Source organism: Dryobates pubescens, chromosome 31 (genome assembly GCF_014839835.1).
Source record: "Dryobates pubescens isolate bDryPub1 chromosome 31, bDryPub1.pri, whole genome shotgun sequence".
NCBI classification, from domain to species: domain Eukaryota; kingdom Metazoa; phylum Chordata; class Aves; order Piciformes; family Picidae; genus Dryobates; species Dryobates pubescens.
The window spans coordinates 3,867,942-3,884,733 of record NC_071642.1 but is presented as its reverse complement, the minus strand read 5'-3'; the positions used below and the strand labels follow the sequence as shown (position 1 = coordinate 3,884,733).

Sequence of the window (16,792 nt, the reverse complement as noted above, 5' to 3'; positions counted from 1 at the left end):
TTCTTGTAGCCCCCTTCAGGTACTGGAAGGCTGCTCCAAGGTCTCCCTGGAGCCTTCCCTTCTCCAGGCTGAACAACCCCAGCTCCCTCAGCCTGTCCCTGCAGCAGAGGTGCTCCAGCCCCCTTGATCATCTTCAATGATCTTTAAGGTCCCTTCCAACCCAAACCAGTCAAGGACTCTGATTCTTAGTGAAGCTTTGCTGCTCAGCTGAGGGCCACTGGCTCCATCACACCTCCTAACCTGCCTCGAGGATCTACTGACCACTAAGGCAGGGAGCAGCTCCTCTCCTCTCAGCCTGCCTCACACTGCCCCTAAAGCACAGGGTCTGGAGCAGAGCTGTCAGACTGCACCATTCCTGCCCAGCTTCACTGGGGGTTTCCTGAGCCAGCTCCTCTGGCCCCAGCAGCCACTTCCCTGCTGCTTTAACACCCAGGGAAGAGAGACTCAGATCTCAGCTGCAGATCCCCAAAAGCACTCCATCCCAGGAGGAAGAGGCAGATCCCTCCCTGGCCTGTGCAACGACTCTTAGCCACTCCTCCCAGCCCTCTGAAGCAGAAGGGAGGGAAGGGAGCAGCTGGAGGAGACAATTCCTCACTACTTTGCAGCTCCTGGAGAAGTCCTGCAAAGCAGAAGAGCTGCAGAGCTCAGTGGCACAAGGATTAATTGTGCTCCTGCTGCTGTCCAGGCAGGATGCTGCCATCCACAGGGAGATAAGACAGAGAGGGTCAAGAACTGAGGGGGGGGAAAGGGAAGCTGGGCTGATTGATGCTTAATGAACCCATCTGGTTTGCAGCTTCCAAGCTTGACTTTGACATCAGAAGTCAGCACTTAGCTCTTCTCAAGCTCTGGTATCAGCAAGGTTAAAAGGAGGCTCAGCTCAGCACAGCTGCAGCTTCCAAAGGCTGCTCCCAGCTAAACTCAGTGCCCACTGCAGGGCACAGCTCTTTCACTTTGCTGCCTCCCTAGGTGGCCAATTCCCCCTGAAAGCAGCTGCCAGGCTGCAGATCACTGCCCTGCTGCCAGCCAGCAGTGGGGGTGAATGATTCCTCACCTCCCCTGAGACTGTGCAGGGGCTCCAAGCTGGCTGGGAGGTCACCACCACCACCACCAGAAGCAACTATGAGCAGTGCAGTGGAACTCAGTCCTCTCCCAGGCAGAGGTGGAAGCAGCCAGCAGTGTGCCCTGGGCAGAGGCAGCACAGGCCAGCCAGAGACAGCAAGATCCCTGAGCTCACTGCTCCAACTCCTCTAAGGCCAAGAGGTGGCCAAGTTCTTGAGTCAGGGTCCCCAGATGAGTAAGAAAGCAGCAGCTCTCCCTGTGCTGTGCTAGGGCCAAAGGTGGCAGCTCTGACTCCTCCAGGGAGGCAGATGGAGCCTCACATTCCTTTGACACCCCTCCTACAGAGAGAACCAACCAGATTTCAGGGAGCCATGGAAGTGCTGAGGCTGGAAGAGACCCCTGAGCTGCTCCAGACCAACCTCTCACCCAGAGCTCACAATGACACCAGTGCTGCTGAGCCACCACCACCAAACCACAGCCCTCAGCACCACATCATCCATGCAGCTTTGAAATCCCTCCAGGGATGGTGACTCCATCACCTCTCAGCTGTTCCAGTGCCTGAGAACCCTTGCTGGGAAGCAATTTGTCCTAATATCCACCCTGAAGCTCCCCTGGCACAACCTGAGGCCATTTCCTTGTCCTGTCACTTGCTGCATGTGAGAAGAGACCAAACCCAACCTGGGTCCAACCTCCTCTCAGGGAGCTGCAGGGGGCAATGAGCTCTGCCCTCAGCCTCCTCTTCTCCAGACTGATCCACCTCAGCCACTCCTCACAAGGTTTGTGTTCAAGGCCCTTCACCACCTTGGTTGCCCTTCTCTGGACATGCTCCAGCACCTCAACATCCATCCTGTAGTGAGGGGGCCCCAAGGGGGTGTGATACCCACAGCTGGGACAGCACAGCAGAGCATCCAGCAGCTTCCCTCCAGAGCTCCTGGGAGGACTCTGGGGTGAGCCAAAGCACTCAGGAAGGTGGCACAGCAGCCCCTGGGACATCAGGAGAAGACACCTGCAGTACTCAAAGGTGGAAAGGACCTTCCCTCTCTTGCTACAAACTCTTGCAATGGTATCTCTGAGTGAAGAAATGAAGTGTGACACTGGTGGAGAAGGCAGGATGGTTGCCTTGGAAACAAGGGACAGAGGTAGAATTCTGCATCCACTTCATCACTTCAAGTGCTGCAGCAGGGTCAGTGAATTAGCTACAAAATGCAGTGCAGGAGCATTAAACCCTTCAGCAACAGCCCAGGGCAGAGAGGGGATGAGGAATAATCTACAGGGAGCAGGTTGCAAACTCCCTGGCTCTTGGCAGCTGCTCTTGACTGCTCCTCAGCCCCAGGAGGAGAGGAGGGGAGGTGGGGGGGAAAGCCAACAAACTAATATTCACTGGGGTGAAGTCAAAGTGTCAGACTCCCATCCAGCATCATCCTCTCCAGATCCTTGTGGGAAGAGCAGCCTTCATTGTTATTCAAGGGTCAGCTCCTAAACTCTGCAGCTGACAGAGGTTTGATTCATTGCCATTTGCAGCTCGTGGGGGCTGCTCTGCCCTGCCCTGCCCTGCCCAGCCTGACTGGGGCTGGAAAAAAAGCCTCTGAGAGCAAGGAGAATTTAGGTTTGTCCTGATGGATCCTGACAGGAGTGCAGGAAGAGGAGTTTGAGTCAGAGAATGGCTTGGGGTGGAAGGGATCTTACAGATCATCCAGTTCCAGCCTCCCTGCCATAGGCAGAGACACCTCCCACCAGCCTTCCCTGATTTGCCTCACCCACAGGGAAAAGGCTGGATGCTTCTTCAGTGCTGGGTGTTTGTGCTCAGGCACTGACTTCTGCCTGCTTGCTCCTGTTCCAAGAAGGATTCAGCCTCCTGGTAGCTCCAGGGACCATCCCAGAATGGCTCAGGTTGGAAGGGACCTCAGAGGTCATCTGCTCCAACCCCACAGCCATGGGCAGGGACACCTCTCAGCCAGACTTGGCTGCCCAAGGCCTTATCCAACCTGGCCCTGAACACCTTCCAGGGAGGAGGCAGCCACAGCCTCCCTGGGCAGCCTGTGCCAGGCTCTCACCACTCTCAACTGCAGAACTTCTTCCTCAGCTCCAGTCTAACCCTGCTTTGCCTCAGCTCCAAACCATTCCCCTGGCTCAGGCACCCTCATGAGAAGTCCCTCTGCAGCCTTCCTGCAGGATGCCTTCAGCTCCTGGCAGGCAGCTCTGAGGTGCCCCTGGAGCCTTCTCCTCTCCAGGCTGAGCACCCCCAGCTCCCTCAGCCTGTGCTCACAGCAGAGCTGCTCCAGCCCTTGGCTCATCCTTGTGGCCTCCTCTGGCCTCACTCCAGCAGCTCTGTGCCCCTCTCATGCTGGAGGACACCAAAACTGGAGGCAGGATTCAAGGTGAGGTCTCACAGGAGCAGAGCCTAGGGGCAGAATCCCCTCTCTTGCCCTGCTGCCCACACTCCTCTGGCTGCAGCCCAGGATTTTATGGGAGGAGTGTAGAGAACCCCAAACCCATTCAAGCCTCTTACTGTCCCCCTCTGCTAAATCCAAGGACTCTAGAAACATTTTCTGGCTCCAGTGCTTTCCCCAAACCCTTCCAGCAGTATCTGAATGGCTTCCTGCTCTCCTTCCCAGCTCTAAAATAAAATCAATCCCACAAATCAGGGTCAGGTTCAGCAGGAGAGCAAAAAGCTTCTCTTCTATTTAAAGCAGCCCAGGAGAGGCAGAGGTTGGATTCTTCAGCACACTCAGGAGATGACCAGAGAGAGGCAGAGCCCAGGGCTGGCAGCTCTGCTGGGCTTGATGTAATTATGGGGATGCCACAGCAGGAGGAAGGAGGCAATTACTGAGAGGGGAGCAAAGCCTGTTAAGAAGCACTGGCTAAGCTCACAGCAAACTAAGAGGAGCCTAAGCCTTGAAAATGCTCCTTGAAGATGCTCCTGGGTTTGCAGCAGGGAGAGGCTTTCTCCAGGCTCCCCTCAGTGCTGCAAGATGAAAAGCCTCACCTCCAGCAGCCATGCCCAGCCAGGGGCCAGGCTGTGCCCAGCCAGGGCCTGGGAGCTCTGCCACAGCTCTCCAGCCCAGCCCTGTGCTCCAGTTTCTCTGCTCTGCAGCCACAGGAAGGCTCTCTGGAGGCAGCTCCCTGCTGCCAGCTGGGCAGAGCTGACGCAGAGCCTCGCTGCCACCTGGGAGAAGCTCACAGCCAGGTAGAGAGCCTGGGAAGTGCTGCAGAGACCTGCAGAGAGTGACTCATGGAGCCAGCTCCCACTGCCCCAGCCTGAGGGGCAGCCTTTGGGCCCATGGCATCAGCAGGAAATGAAGGCTTCCAGTGCTTCCTTGGAACCTACCCCCAGGGGCTCAGGTCCTGCCAGGTTTGGTGCCCAAGCAGGGCAGCTGCCAGCTGACCACCACCCACCAGCAGCTGTGATGGACAGAACCACTTCACTCTGAGGTGCAACAGCTCCCAGGGCTTTGCTGCCCAGTCCTCAGCAGCAGAGGGGAGGGAGGCCAGTCAGTGACAGCAGGAGCTGCTGCTTGGAAGCCCAGCTCTGCGTGGAGCTTTCAGTAGCAGACTACAGCCATGGACTTGTTTGGGTGGGGAAAGAGCACCCAGCACAACCTTCCACCCCACCCCAGCCACCAAACCATGGCCCCAAGTGCCATGGCCACAGGCTTCTTGAACACCTCTGGGCATGGGGACTCCACCACCTCCCTGGGCAGCCTGTGCCAAGCCCTGACCACTCTGGCAGCACAGAAATTGTTCCTCACCTCCAACCTAACCCTCCCCAGGCACAATTCCAGGCCACTTCCTCTCCTTCTATCACCTGAGCCTAGGGAGCAGAGCCCAACCCCCACCTCACTGCAGCCTCCTCTCAGGGAGCTGTGGAGAGCAGTGAGGTCTCCCCTCAGCCTCTTCTCCAGGCTGAACACCCCCAAGTCCCCTCAGCTGCTCTTCCCCAGCCCTGTTCTCCAGACCCTTCCCCAGCTTTGCTGCCCTTCTCTGGACCCTCTCCACCCCCTCACTGGCCTTCTCAGAGTGAGAGGCCCAAAAGCAAACCTAGGATCCAAGTTGCCCTGTGGGTAGCACCAAGCAGGCCCAGCACCCTGCAGGATCAGAGCCCTGGTTCCCCAAGGTTGCCCTTAAAGCTCTCTGGGCAAGGCTGCAGGCAGGAGCTGTGCCCAGCAGCTGCAGCCCAGCAGGCAGCTCTGCTGTGTCCTCAGAAGCTCTTCCTATTCAAGGAGCAGATAAAGCTCCTGCAGCCTCCACCACGAAGCAGCCTCATGATGCTTTTTGTTCCTGTACTTTTCCCCACCCAGGAAATCTCTGCTCCAGGGCTGCATGTTCAAACCAAAAGCCCTTCAGAGATAATAGGGCCTCCCCCCACCCCCTAGTTCAGACCCTGCTGAGGATAAAGGGGGAGGATATGGAGGAGGGAAGGGTTTGACATGAAAGAGAAAGGGAGGGAAAAAAAGACTCCTCTGGTCCTGGAATGCTTCTGCACATGCTGATCCCATATGGAGCAAATCCCAAGGGGTGCTTCTGTCACCAGACTGGCCAGAAAACCCTCAGCTAAGGCAGCCCTGAGCAGGCCCAGCTCAGCAACCCAGCTTAAAGGAAGCTCTGGTCTGCTCCTGACACATAGAAGCACAGAATCCATAAGGTTGCAAAAGACCTCAGGGATCACCAAGTCCAAGCTGTCACCCAACACCTCCTGACAACTCAACCATGGCTCCCAGTGCCACATCCAATCCCCTCCTGAACACCTCCAGGGACTGGGACTCCACCACCTCCCTGGGCAGCACATTCCCAGGGCCAATCTCTCTTGCTAGGAAGAACTTTCTCCTCATCTCCAGCCTAAACCTCCCCTGGCACAGCTTGAGACTGTGTCTTCTTGTTCTGGTGCTGGCTGCCTGGGAGAAGAGACCAACCCCCACCTGCCTACAGCCTCCCTTCAAGGAGTTGCAGAGAGCAAGGTCTCCCCTGAGCCTCCTCTTCTCCAGGCTAAGCAACCCCAGCTCCCTCAGCCTCTCCTCCCAGGGCTGTGCTCCAGACCCCTCCCCAGCTTTGTTGCCCTTCTCTGGACACCTTCCAGCATCTCAACATCTTCCCTGACCTGAGGAGCCCAGAACTGGACACAGGACTCAAGGTGTGGCCTAACCAGTGCTGAGCACAGGGCAGGATGAGCTCCCTGCTCCTGCTGGCCACACTGCTCCTGATCCAGGCCAGGATGCCCTTGGCCTTCTTGGCCCCCTGGGCACACTGCTGAAGCAGTCAAGCTGGGAGCAGGTTTCCACCAGGTTCATTCTTCACTGCTTAGCAACTCAACTGCTTCTAACCAGATGCTCTAACAGGAGAGAGGGACCAAAACCACCCAAAAAAAGCCAAGTGTAGCTTTGGCAGAGCTCCAGCAGAGCTGGAGGAAGGAGATCCAGGGACTTCCAGGTGTCTGCTGTCCAAAGGAGGGATGGGATGAGAGCACTGCACAGGGACATCAGCATCAGAAGCAGAAAGGGAAGGACTAAGAGGAAGGAGCTGAGGACTCACTTGTGCTGCCTGATCTGCTGTATTGAAAACCTCTTGGCTGGGTCGTACTCCAGCATCCCTGGAAAGGAGAAGAAATACAAGGCCAGCTGTGATCACAGGTGCTCTCAGGCAGGCTGAGGAGAGGAAGCATCACACTCTGCCCTTTCCCCCACCCTTTTCCCCCTCTCTCAACAGCAGGTGCTGTGCTCAGGCCCTCAGGGCAGCCTGGGGAGCTTTTGCCTCCAGAAGAATCTGACTGGGAGCCTCCACCTCCAGCAAGAACCTCACTGGGAGCCTTCTCCTCCAAGACCCTGACTGGGAGCCTCCACCTCCAGCAAGAACCTCACTGGGAACCTTTACCTCTAAGAATCTGACTGGGAGCCTCCACCTCCAGCAAGAACCTCACTGGGAACCTTTACCTCTAAAACCCTGACTGGGAGCCTCCACCTCCAGCAAGAGCCTCACTGGGAGCTTTCTCCTCCAAGACCCTCACTGGGAGCCCGCACTTCCAGGAAGAACCTCACTGGGAACCTTCACCTCTAAGAATCTGACTGGGAGCCTCCACCTCCAGCAAGACCCTGGCTGGGAATCTTTACCCCTAAGGCCCTGGCTGGGAGCCCCCACCTCCAGCAAGAATGTGATCAGGAGGTCAGCACTACCTGACTGGGTCTGCTGCTCAGTGTCCCCACCTGCAGCATGGAGCAGTATGAGCAGAAGATCAAAGATCTAAGGTAAACCCTGAAGAGGTCTAACAGCAGCAGTTACAAACAGCCAGGGTGCAGAGCTGGCTGGTTCTCAAGCAACCAGAAAGCCATCAGGAAGCTGGGGAGGGACTTTTGAGGGTGTCAGGGAGTGATAGGACTTGGGGGGATGGAACAAAACTAAAATGGGGAGATTCAGGTTGAATGTTAGGAAGAAGTTGTTGCCCAGGAGGGTGGTGAGAGCCTGGCACAGGTTGCCCAGGGAGGTGGTGGAAGCCTCATGCCTGGAGGTTTTGAAGGCCAGGCTGGATGTGGCTGTGAGCAACCTGCTGTGGTGTGAGGTGTCCCTGCCTGTGGCAGGGGCTTTGGAACTGGTTGAGCCTGGAGGTCCCTTCCAACCCTGACAGTTCTCTGATTCTAAGATAACTGAGCAAAGAGCATCTTCACTTCAGTGCAAGAGGACTCAGTCTGGGGCAAGGAAGGGCCATGGAAAAGCCAAGGACTGCAAATGCCCAGGCAGGCACTCAGCTCTGACTCACTGCTGGCAGCTCTAAGGTCCTGTGCTGAAGAGAGGCTTCATCAAGACAAAACATCCTGTGCTGTTCACCAGGCAAGGCAGGGAGGAGCAGCTGCCCACAGCAGCCTCCCTCACTGCCATTTACGGTAAAGACCTCCAGGCAGCTCCTGTGAGAGCGGAGCAGAGGAGCCAGGCTGCACCAGGGAGGACACCCAAGGCCAACCTCTGCTCCCCTGGCGCTGCAGAGGGACTCTCTGTGCCCACACATGGGATAGTTGGGGATCTTAGCAGTGGCTGAGGGGTGGGGGGCAAGAAGGTGGTGCCAGGCTCTGTTTGGTGGTGCCCAGGGATGGCACAAGGAACAAAGGGCACAAGCTGAAGCCCAGGAGGTTCCAGCTCCACAGGAGGAGATTTTTTTTTGGTGTGAGGCTGCTGGAGGCCTGGAGCAGGCTGCCCAGAGAGGCTGTGGAGCCTCCTTGTGTGGGGACTTTGAAGCCCCATCTGGATGTGCTCCTGTGTGACCTGCCCATGCAGGGGGGGGGCTGGGACTGGATGATCTCCAGAGGTCCCTTCCAAACCCACATTCTGGGATTCTAGGAGTGAAGAAACAGAGCCCAGGGAGGTGGTGGAGTCACCATCACTGGAAGTGGATGAGGCACTCAGTGCCATGGTTGAGTTGATCAGAGGTGTTGGGTGATGGGTTGGACTTGATGATCTCAAAGGTCTTGTCCAACCTGGCTCATTCTGTGCTCTGCAAGGGGGCACTGAGAATCCAAGCAACTCAGCCCTAGCTGCAGCAGAGCCTGGAAACCAACCCAGATGCTGAATGCACAAACTGCAGCCTTAGAGCTTTCTCTTCCAGTTAAGTCTATCAGGAGGAAGAGCTGACCTTGTGCATTCTCCTCAAGCAGAATCAAACTGCACTCAAGCTGAGAGGTGATCTCCAGATGCTGACAGAAAAACCTTAAGGCTATGGGGACAGGATGGGAGGGCTGAGGCTGTTCAGCCTGGAGAAGAAAAAGCTCCAAGGAGGCCTTAAAGCAGCCTGAAAGGGCTCCAGGAGAGCTGGGGAGGGACTGGTGACAAGGGCTGGGAGTGCCAGGACGAGGGACAATGGCTTTGAGCTGGGAGAGGGGAGGCTGAGACTGGAGAAGAGGAAGAAATTGTTGCCTGGGAGGGTGGGGAGAGCCTGGCACAGGTTGCCCAGGGAGGTTGTGGCTGCCTCCTGCCTGGAGGTGTTCAAGGCCAGGCTGGAGCAGCCTGGGCTGGTGGGAGGTGTCCCTGCCCATGGCAGAGGGTTGGAGCTGGATGATCTTGAAGGTCCTTTCCAACCCAACCCATTCTATGATTCTGTTTAGAAATGCTCCTAACTGCCACAGATCTTTGCAGCCTGCACACTCAGATCCCAGGCCAGCACTGGGCCTTCTCTTTTCCATCACTGAAGAGTATAAATAAAGCTTCATCCCTGATTAGGGAGACAAGCAGAGGAGCAGCAGCCCAGCTAATCCGTGGGAATACAGAGCCATGTGAGCCTCTTTACAAGTCAAATGCCACAGAAGCTTTAAGTCCTCTAAACTCTGCTCCTGCTGGAAGGAGAGAATAATAAAGCAGCAAAACCAAGCTCAAGAAGGGGAAAAGGAACAACCCCACTTCGGGAGCAGCCATCAGAAGGCCTTTCAAAGTGTCTCCTGGTGTCTGCCTCCCAGCCAGCCCCCTGCTGTGGTCACCGCAGCAGGCAGGGGCCGGGAGGAAGCAAACACTTTGCAGCACCCTGCCTCAGAAAGGCAGAACAAAAGCTCAGCGGCACCGCGGAGTGCTTCGAGGAGGCTTTGAAAAGCCACACAAAGGGCCGAAGAGCCTCGGGTGAGGCAGAGCTGAGCTGGGGGTCTCTGTGCTGCTGGCAGAAAAGGCCCCAGCCAGCCGCTGCCCGAAGTCTAGCCACAGGTTTCTGCTTCAGCTGCAACCTGCTGCAAGAAGGAGCAGGCACCTAAGCAGGAAACGCAGCTGGAGGAGAAGCAAGAGCTGGAAAGTGTTGAGGTTTTGTCACCATAGCTACAGTGTCACCAGCACAAGGCTCAGCCCTCTCCTCCTGCAGCTGCCTGGCTGCTGGGCTGGGCAGATGCTCAGGCCTCCCAGAACAATTCCACCTCTCCAGTTCCATCACTTCAGGTCCACTGTGTCCTCCTAGCTGCCGGAGAATGTGTGCTGGGCCGAGCAAGGAGAAGAGGAGGAGGAGGTCTGGGCAGCTGTCACTGTGTGACAGGTGCATGACAAGAGGAGGGGTGGAGGGAGGACAGTTAAAGGAGTCCTTTGTGCTTCCCATCACCCGGGAAGAAAGGATCGAGTGGGCAGACACAGACATCTCCCCAGGGTAAGCTCCTCCGCCTCCCAAGGGCATCTCTGGGCTCCAAACACAGGAGGGATGGAGACAAGGCAGTGGCCAGGAGGAAGCAGACAGCTCAGGCTGTGAGAGATGGACAGAGGACATTGGGCAGGAGGCTGCTCTCTTTCCAGTGAGGCAGAAGGAACAGCAGGAAGTTTTGGCTCCAGGTCTCATAGAGGAGATGGAAAAGCAACTCAAAAGGAGTTGTTCTGCTCACAAAACACAAGAGTCTAAGACCAGCAACATCCTCAGGACAAGAACAGAGAAACAAATGCTCACTGTCCCTGGGGGACTGCACTAAGTGCAGCTGAGAGGCTTCTACCAGCCTCAAATGGGTTCTGCTGGGTGCTTTAGGAGGCTGCTGGCCAGGCCAGATGGATGGAGCAGAGGATTTACTCCATTTGGGCCATTCCCAAGCTCATAAAACCAGCCATGTTTTGAGCCAGCATTCAGAACTCCAGCAGCAGCTGTGGATCAGGGCATGGCCCCCTGGGGCAGTGCAGAGGGAACAGGCAGGGGCTGGAAGTGCTGAGCTGCCAGAGGTGAGCTGCTGCTGTGCTGAGAGCCAGTGATGGCCACAAAGATGAGCAGAGGGCTGCAGAACCTCTCCCATGGGGACAGGCTGGGAGAGTTGGGGCTGCTCAGCCTGGAGAAGAGAAGGCTCCAGGGAGACCTTAGAGCTGCATTTCAGTATCTCAAGGGGCCCTGCAGGCTGGCTGGGGAGGGACTGTTCAGAAGGGCCTCTGGGGATAGGCTGAAGGGCAATGGTTTGAAACTGGAACAGGGCAGAGTTAGGTTGGACCTCAGGAGGAAGTTCTGCACAGTGAGGGTGGGGAGACACTGGAAAGGGTTGCCCAGGGAGGTGGCAGAGGCTCCATCCCTGGAGACATTCAAGATCAAACTTGATGTGGCCCTGAGCAACCTGCCCTAGCTGGAGCTGTCCCTGCTGCCTGCAGGGGGCTGGACAAGATTCAGATTTGTCTGGGCTGGAAGGGACCTTAAAGATCAGCCAGTTCCAACCCCCCCCTGCCATGGGCAGGGACACCTCCCACCAGCCCAGGCTGCTCAAGGCCTCATCCAGCCTGGCCTGGAACACCTCCAGGCAGGGGGCAGCCACAGCCTCCCTTTGAGGCTCCCTTCCAAGCCACTCAGTGGCTCTGCTGCTGCCTGGGTGTCGGTGAAGCTGCTGGATGCTTTCGGAAGCACATGGAAATAAACTCATTGCATAATGGGCACAGGGCCAGGGGAGCTCAAAGAGTCTCCCAGCAGTGGGAATGCGGGGGGGGGGGAGGGCTGCCACCCCCTCGGCAGCAGGGGGCTGCGGGGAGCCCAGGCGGCGGCGGCAGCAGCGGCAGAGCTCGGACAGACAGCACCACCTGCTGCCACCCAGCCAGGACACCAACGGCAGCAGCGCTCTGCTGCAGGGGACCTGCTGGGGGCCAGGCTGGAGCTGCAGCTCCTGGCAGCAGCTGGAGACAAAACTGCAGCCAGGGAATCCTCTGGGCTCGAGGAGGCTTTGGGCTGGCCACAAAGTGCAGCAGCGCTGGGGCCGCGCGGAGGGCACAGCACAAGGTGGGGACAGCAGCTCTGCTCCCAGCACACCTGGGGACACTGCTGACAGGAGGGGAGTCAGAGAAGGGTGGGGGCTGGAAGGGACCTCTGGAGATTGAGTCCAACCCCATTGCCAAAGCAGAGTCACACAGGAACACATCCAGGTGGGTCCTGAAAGCCTTCAGAGAAGGAGGCTCCACAGCCTCTCTGGGCAGCCTGCTCCAGGCCTCCAGCAGCCTCACACCAAAGAATGTTCTCCTGGTGAAGTGGAACCTGCTGGGTTCCAGTTTGTATCCATTGGCTCTTGTCCTGTCCCTGCCAGCCTGGGCCTTTCTTCTTGCCCCCCACCCCTCAGACATGAATTAAAGATCTCTCAGTCTTCTGTTCTCCAGCCTGGGGAAGGGGACTGCCCCACAGCCCTTCCCCCCCAGTGACCTCCTAAGCCTGGCTGGCACAAGAAGCAGAGAACTCAACCTGAACCAAGATGGTGCCACCTCACCTAGCTGAGGTCTGATCCTTCCCAAGCAGCTGAAGGCAGAGCAGGAGAGCACCACTGCACCCAGCTGTCTCCCTGCCAGTGGGAGCAGCAGGAGCTCTGGTTAGGATCTCCCAGGGGCTGGAATCATCTCCCCTCTGCTGCCACATCACCGAGCTGGCTGCTCCACACAGCCCTAAGAGCTGCCCTGGCCTGGGCTGCTGTCTGAAGCAGACACTGTTGAAACCTCAAACTGTTGCAGTAAGTGGCAGGAAGAAGAAAAACCCAACAAAAGCCACAACTCTCTCCCCTCCTACCCAGAAAAGTGGCACTGCTGCTTCCAGCCCAGCCCAGCTGCGAAGGTGGGCACCAGCCAGTCTGCTCCAACATCTCCACAGCTCCAAATGTTGGGGGGGGAAAGGAGACAAATGGGACAGAAGCAAATAAATTCAGAGCAGAGGGTGATGAGGAGGGAGAAGAGAAGCTGAGCACTCAGAATTTCACATTACAGAGAGCTTGGGCAAGGAATTTAATGGAGTCTTCTCATTTGCAAAGCCTGAATCGATGCTGGGAGGTCAGCTGAAACCTCACCTCATGTGGTTTTTGTCTTTAGATCTAAAAGCTTCTCAGAGCACCAGCAGCATAATGAAAGAGAGGAGATGGAGACTGGAGACTAAGAAGAAATTCTTTCCAGGAAGGGTGGTAAGACACTGGCACAGGTTGTCCATGGAGGCTGTGGCTGCCTCCTCCCTGGAGGTGTTGAAGGCCAGGCTGGATGAGGCCTTGAGCAAGCTGGGCTGGTGGGAGGTGTCCCTGCCCATGCAGGGGGGGTTGGAACTGGATGATCTCTAAGATCCCTTCCATCCCAAACCATTCTATGAACCCCCAAGAACCAGTTGGTAGCTGTTGCTCCTTGTCCTATCCCTGGGCACCACCAAACAGAGCCTGGCCCCTTCTTGTCCCCCACCCCTCAGATATTTACAGATCCCCTCTCAGCCCTCTCCTCTCCCACCCCCAGGGCTCTCAGCAGAGATGTTCCAGTCCCTTCATCATCCTCAGCCTCCAATGGACTCTCTCCAGCAGGTCTCTTGAACTGGGGAGCCCCAAACTGTGCACAGTACTCCAGATGTGGTCTCAGCAGGGCAGAGCAGAGGGGGACAAGAACCTCCCTAGAGCTGCTGGCCACACTCTCCTTGCTGCAGCCCAGGCTGTCATTGGCCCTTTTGGCCACAGGGGCTCACTGCTGCCCCAGGGCTAAGCCGTGGTGGTGCCTGCTGGGGACTCACCTCTCAAGAGGTCGGAGAGCGGCGGCCCGCAGTCCTCAGGGATGCTGTAGTCTCCCTTCCCGATGTTCTCAAACAGTTTGTAGATGTTATCCCCCTCGAAGGGGTACAGCCCCGTGGTGATGTTGTACCTGTGGGGGCAGAGGGAGCAGCTGGGTGAGAAGGAGAAGCACAAAGAACAGGTGGGCAAGGTCTTAAGAGAAGGCTGCGAGGAGAGCTTCTGGTGGCCTTCCAGGATCTGCAGGGGGCTGCAGGGAAGCTGGGGAGGGACTTGTGAGGGTGTCAGGAAGGGATAGGACTCGGGGGGATGGAGCAAAACTAGAAGTGGGGAGGTTCAGATTGGATGTGAGGAAGAAGTAGTTTCCCAGGAGGGTGGTGAGAGACTGGCACAGGTTGCCCAGGGAGGTGGTGGAAGCCTCATCCCTGGAGGCTTAAGGCCAGGCTGGATGTGGCTGTGAGCAACCTCCTGTGGTGTGAGGTGTCCCTGCCCATGGCAGGGGGGCTGGAACTGGCTGAGCCTTGAGGTCCCTTCCAACCCTGACAGTTCTCTGATTCTATGGTTCTTAGGTGACTGCAGAAATCCAAAAGGAGTCAGAACTGAAGAGCTGAATGTCAGAGAGTATTTGGGAACTCAGCCCTCCTTCAGCACAGCTTCTCCATTCACATGAGTAAAAGCCACCCCAGACACCTCCCTGACAGCCTGGGAGGGGAGAAACTTAAAGATAAACACCTGAGGTCTTTGTGGTTTTGATGACTGCAGAAGCTGTGCACCTTGGATGCTGAGAAGCAGCTGGCAGAGAGGCCCTCACCCAGACTACAGCCTGCTCCTCACGACTCAGCTACTCTGGCCAACATCAAACCACCCCCAGAAGGGACTAAACAGCCCCTCCCCACCACCACCACCCCCTCCCCACCACCACCACTCCCTTCCCCTTGGCCCGAGCAGTGACAGCAGCAGACCGCAGCAGCTGGAGCTGTCTGGGGGCCGCTGGTTTGTCCTTGCAGCTGCTGGCTGGCTGCTCCAGGGGCACTTACAGCGTGACCCCTGCAGACCAGATGTCCACTTTGAAGCCTGAGAAGGTGTCAAGGCCATTGGCAATCTCTGGTGGCTGGAATGCTGGCGACCCCTGGCTCGTCCTGCACGTGTCGTCCTCCGCGAAGGGATGCAAGGCCTGTAGCAGAAGGGACCTGGATCAGCCCCAGAGCTCTGAGGCAATCCAACTCTGGCTGCAGGAGCTTCCCCCAGGGCACAAAAGGGACCTGCAGCAGCCCCAGAGCTCTGAGGCAATCCAACTCTGGCTGCAGGAGCTTCCCCCAGGGCACAAAAGGGACCTGCAGCAGCCCCGGAGCTCTGAGGCAATCCAACTCTGGCTGCAGGAGCTTCCCCCAGGGCACAAAAGGGACCTGCAGCAGCCCCAGAGCTCTGAGGCAATCCAACTCTGGCTGCAGGAGCTTCACCCAGGGCACAAAAGGGACCTGCAGCAGCCCCAGAGCTCTGAGGCAAACCAACTCTGGCTGCAGGAGCTTCCCCCAGGACACAAAAGGGACAACTCAGCTGCTGGCCATCTGCTCACCTCCCAGGATGTGCCACCAAGCACAGCAGCAAAGGTTCTTGCCCACCTCCTGCCTAGCTGAGATGGCTTAGTGGCCATGGTGGTGTTGGGCTGATGGTTGGACTGGGTGGTCTGAGAGATCTTCCCCAACCCAAACCACTCTGTGATTCTGGGAAGGGCAACCCAGCTGGTGAGGGGTCTGGAGAAAAGGGCTGGGGAGGGAGCTGGGGCTGTTGAGTTTGGAGAAGAGGAGGCTGAGGGGAGACCTCACTGCTCTCTACAGCTCCCTGAGAGGAGGCTGCAGTGAGGTGGGGCTTGGGCTCTTGTCTCAAGGAACTAGTGACAGGGCAAGGGGAAGTGGTCTCAAGCTGCACCAAAGGAGGTTTAGGTCAGAGATGAAGAAAAACTTGAGAGGTCAGGGCTTGGTACAGGCTGCTCAGGGAGGTGGTGGAGTCCTCATCCCTAGAGGAGTGCCAGAACCATGTGGCCATGGTGGTGCTGGGTTGATGGCTGGACTCAATGCTCTCAGAGGGCTTTTCCAACCCTAGTGAGCCTCTGAAGGCTGAGCTTATTCATCTCCTCACCACTTCACCACACCTTTGGGTTTGCCCAAGACTGCTGTTTTCCTTTATCCCCTTCCCAGATGTTTCTGTGGCTGCTGGTACCAACTAAATAGCAACAAACACTCAAGAGTCACTCTGGAGCACTCTGCAAAGCCCACACAAGAAACCCAAATGCACCAGAAGTGATCCCTGTGACAGCACAAAGCTGACCCAAACCCAGGACACATCCTGCTTGCCTCCCCTGAGCTCCTCACCTACCTCTGCTACGCCTAAATCGGAGATTTTCAGTGTCCCATTGGTTGTCAGCAGGAGGTTCCCAGGTTTTATGTCCTTGTGGACAATCCCTTGGCTGTGCAGGTATTCCAGGCCATCTATAAGCTGACAGAAATACCTGCAGAAAGGGTTAGGGGAGGGGAAAAAACACAGGTGGTCATTGCTACAACAGAAGGAGGCTGGCAGCACTTGCGAGGATAGAGGCAGAGACTAAGGCACCCTCAGCAGCTCTGCAGGTGACACCAAGCTGAGTGCTGCAGCTGATACCACTGAAGGACAGGATGGGAGCCAGGCAGAGGGACCTGGAGAGGTGGCTGAGGAGAACCTCAGGAGGTTCAAGAAGGCAAAGTGCAAAGCCCTGCACTTAGGTTGGGGCAACCCTCGGTACCAATCCAGGCTGGGGAGGATGAGGTTGAGAGCAGCCCTGCAGGGAAGGCCTTGGGGGTGCTGGTGGGGGAGAGGCTGAGCAGGAGCCAGCAATGGGCACTGGCAGCACAGGAGGCCAAGGGCAGCCTGGGCTGCATCCAAAGCAGTGTGGCCAGAGCTGGAGAGAGAGAATCCTGCCCCTTTGCTCTGCTCTGGGGAGACCTCACCTGCAGGGCTGTGTCCAGCTGTGGAGTCCTCAACACAAGACAGACATGGACCTGATGGAAAGGGTCCAGAGGAGGCCACCAAGAGGGTAAAGAGGGCTGGAGAACCTCTGCTGTGGGGACAGGCTGAAAGAGTTGGGGCTGGGAGACCTGAGAGCTGCATTTCAATATCTACAGGGGACCTCCAGGCAGGCTGGAGAGGGACTGTGCAGAAGGGGCTGTGGAGATAGGACCAAGGGCAGTGGTTTGGAACTGGAGCAGGGCAGAGGTAGGTTGGACATCAGGAGGAAGCTCTGCACAGGGAGGGTGAGGAGACACTGGCACAGGCTGCCCAGGGAG

At 57.2% G+C, this 16,792-nt stretch overlaps 1 protein-coding gene across 2 annotated transcripts in view; it reads right to left on the bottom strand.

Annotated features, from left to right (window-relative positions):
- The window catches only part of STK11 (serine/threonine kinase 11), a 48,885-nt gene that overhangs the window by 13,650 nt on the left and 18,443 nt on the right, over positions 1–16,792 (bottom strand). For both annotated transcript variants that reach the window (XM_054175327.1, XM_054175326.1), the window contains exons 4-7: positions 15,849–15,981; positions 14,510–14,646; positions 13,478–13,605; positions 6,586–6,643 (exon numbers count right to left, since the gene is read on the bottom strand). In XM_054175327.1, the coding sequence (XP_054031302.1) occupies positions 6,586–6,643; positions 13,478–13,605; positions 14,510–14,646; positions 15,849–15,981 (456 nt within the window). The remainder of the gene's footprint in view (positions 1–6,585; positions 6,644–13,477; positions 13,606–14,509; positions 14,647–15,848; positions 15,982–16,792) is intronic.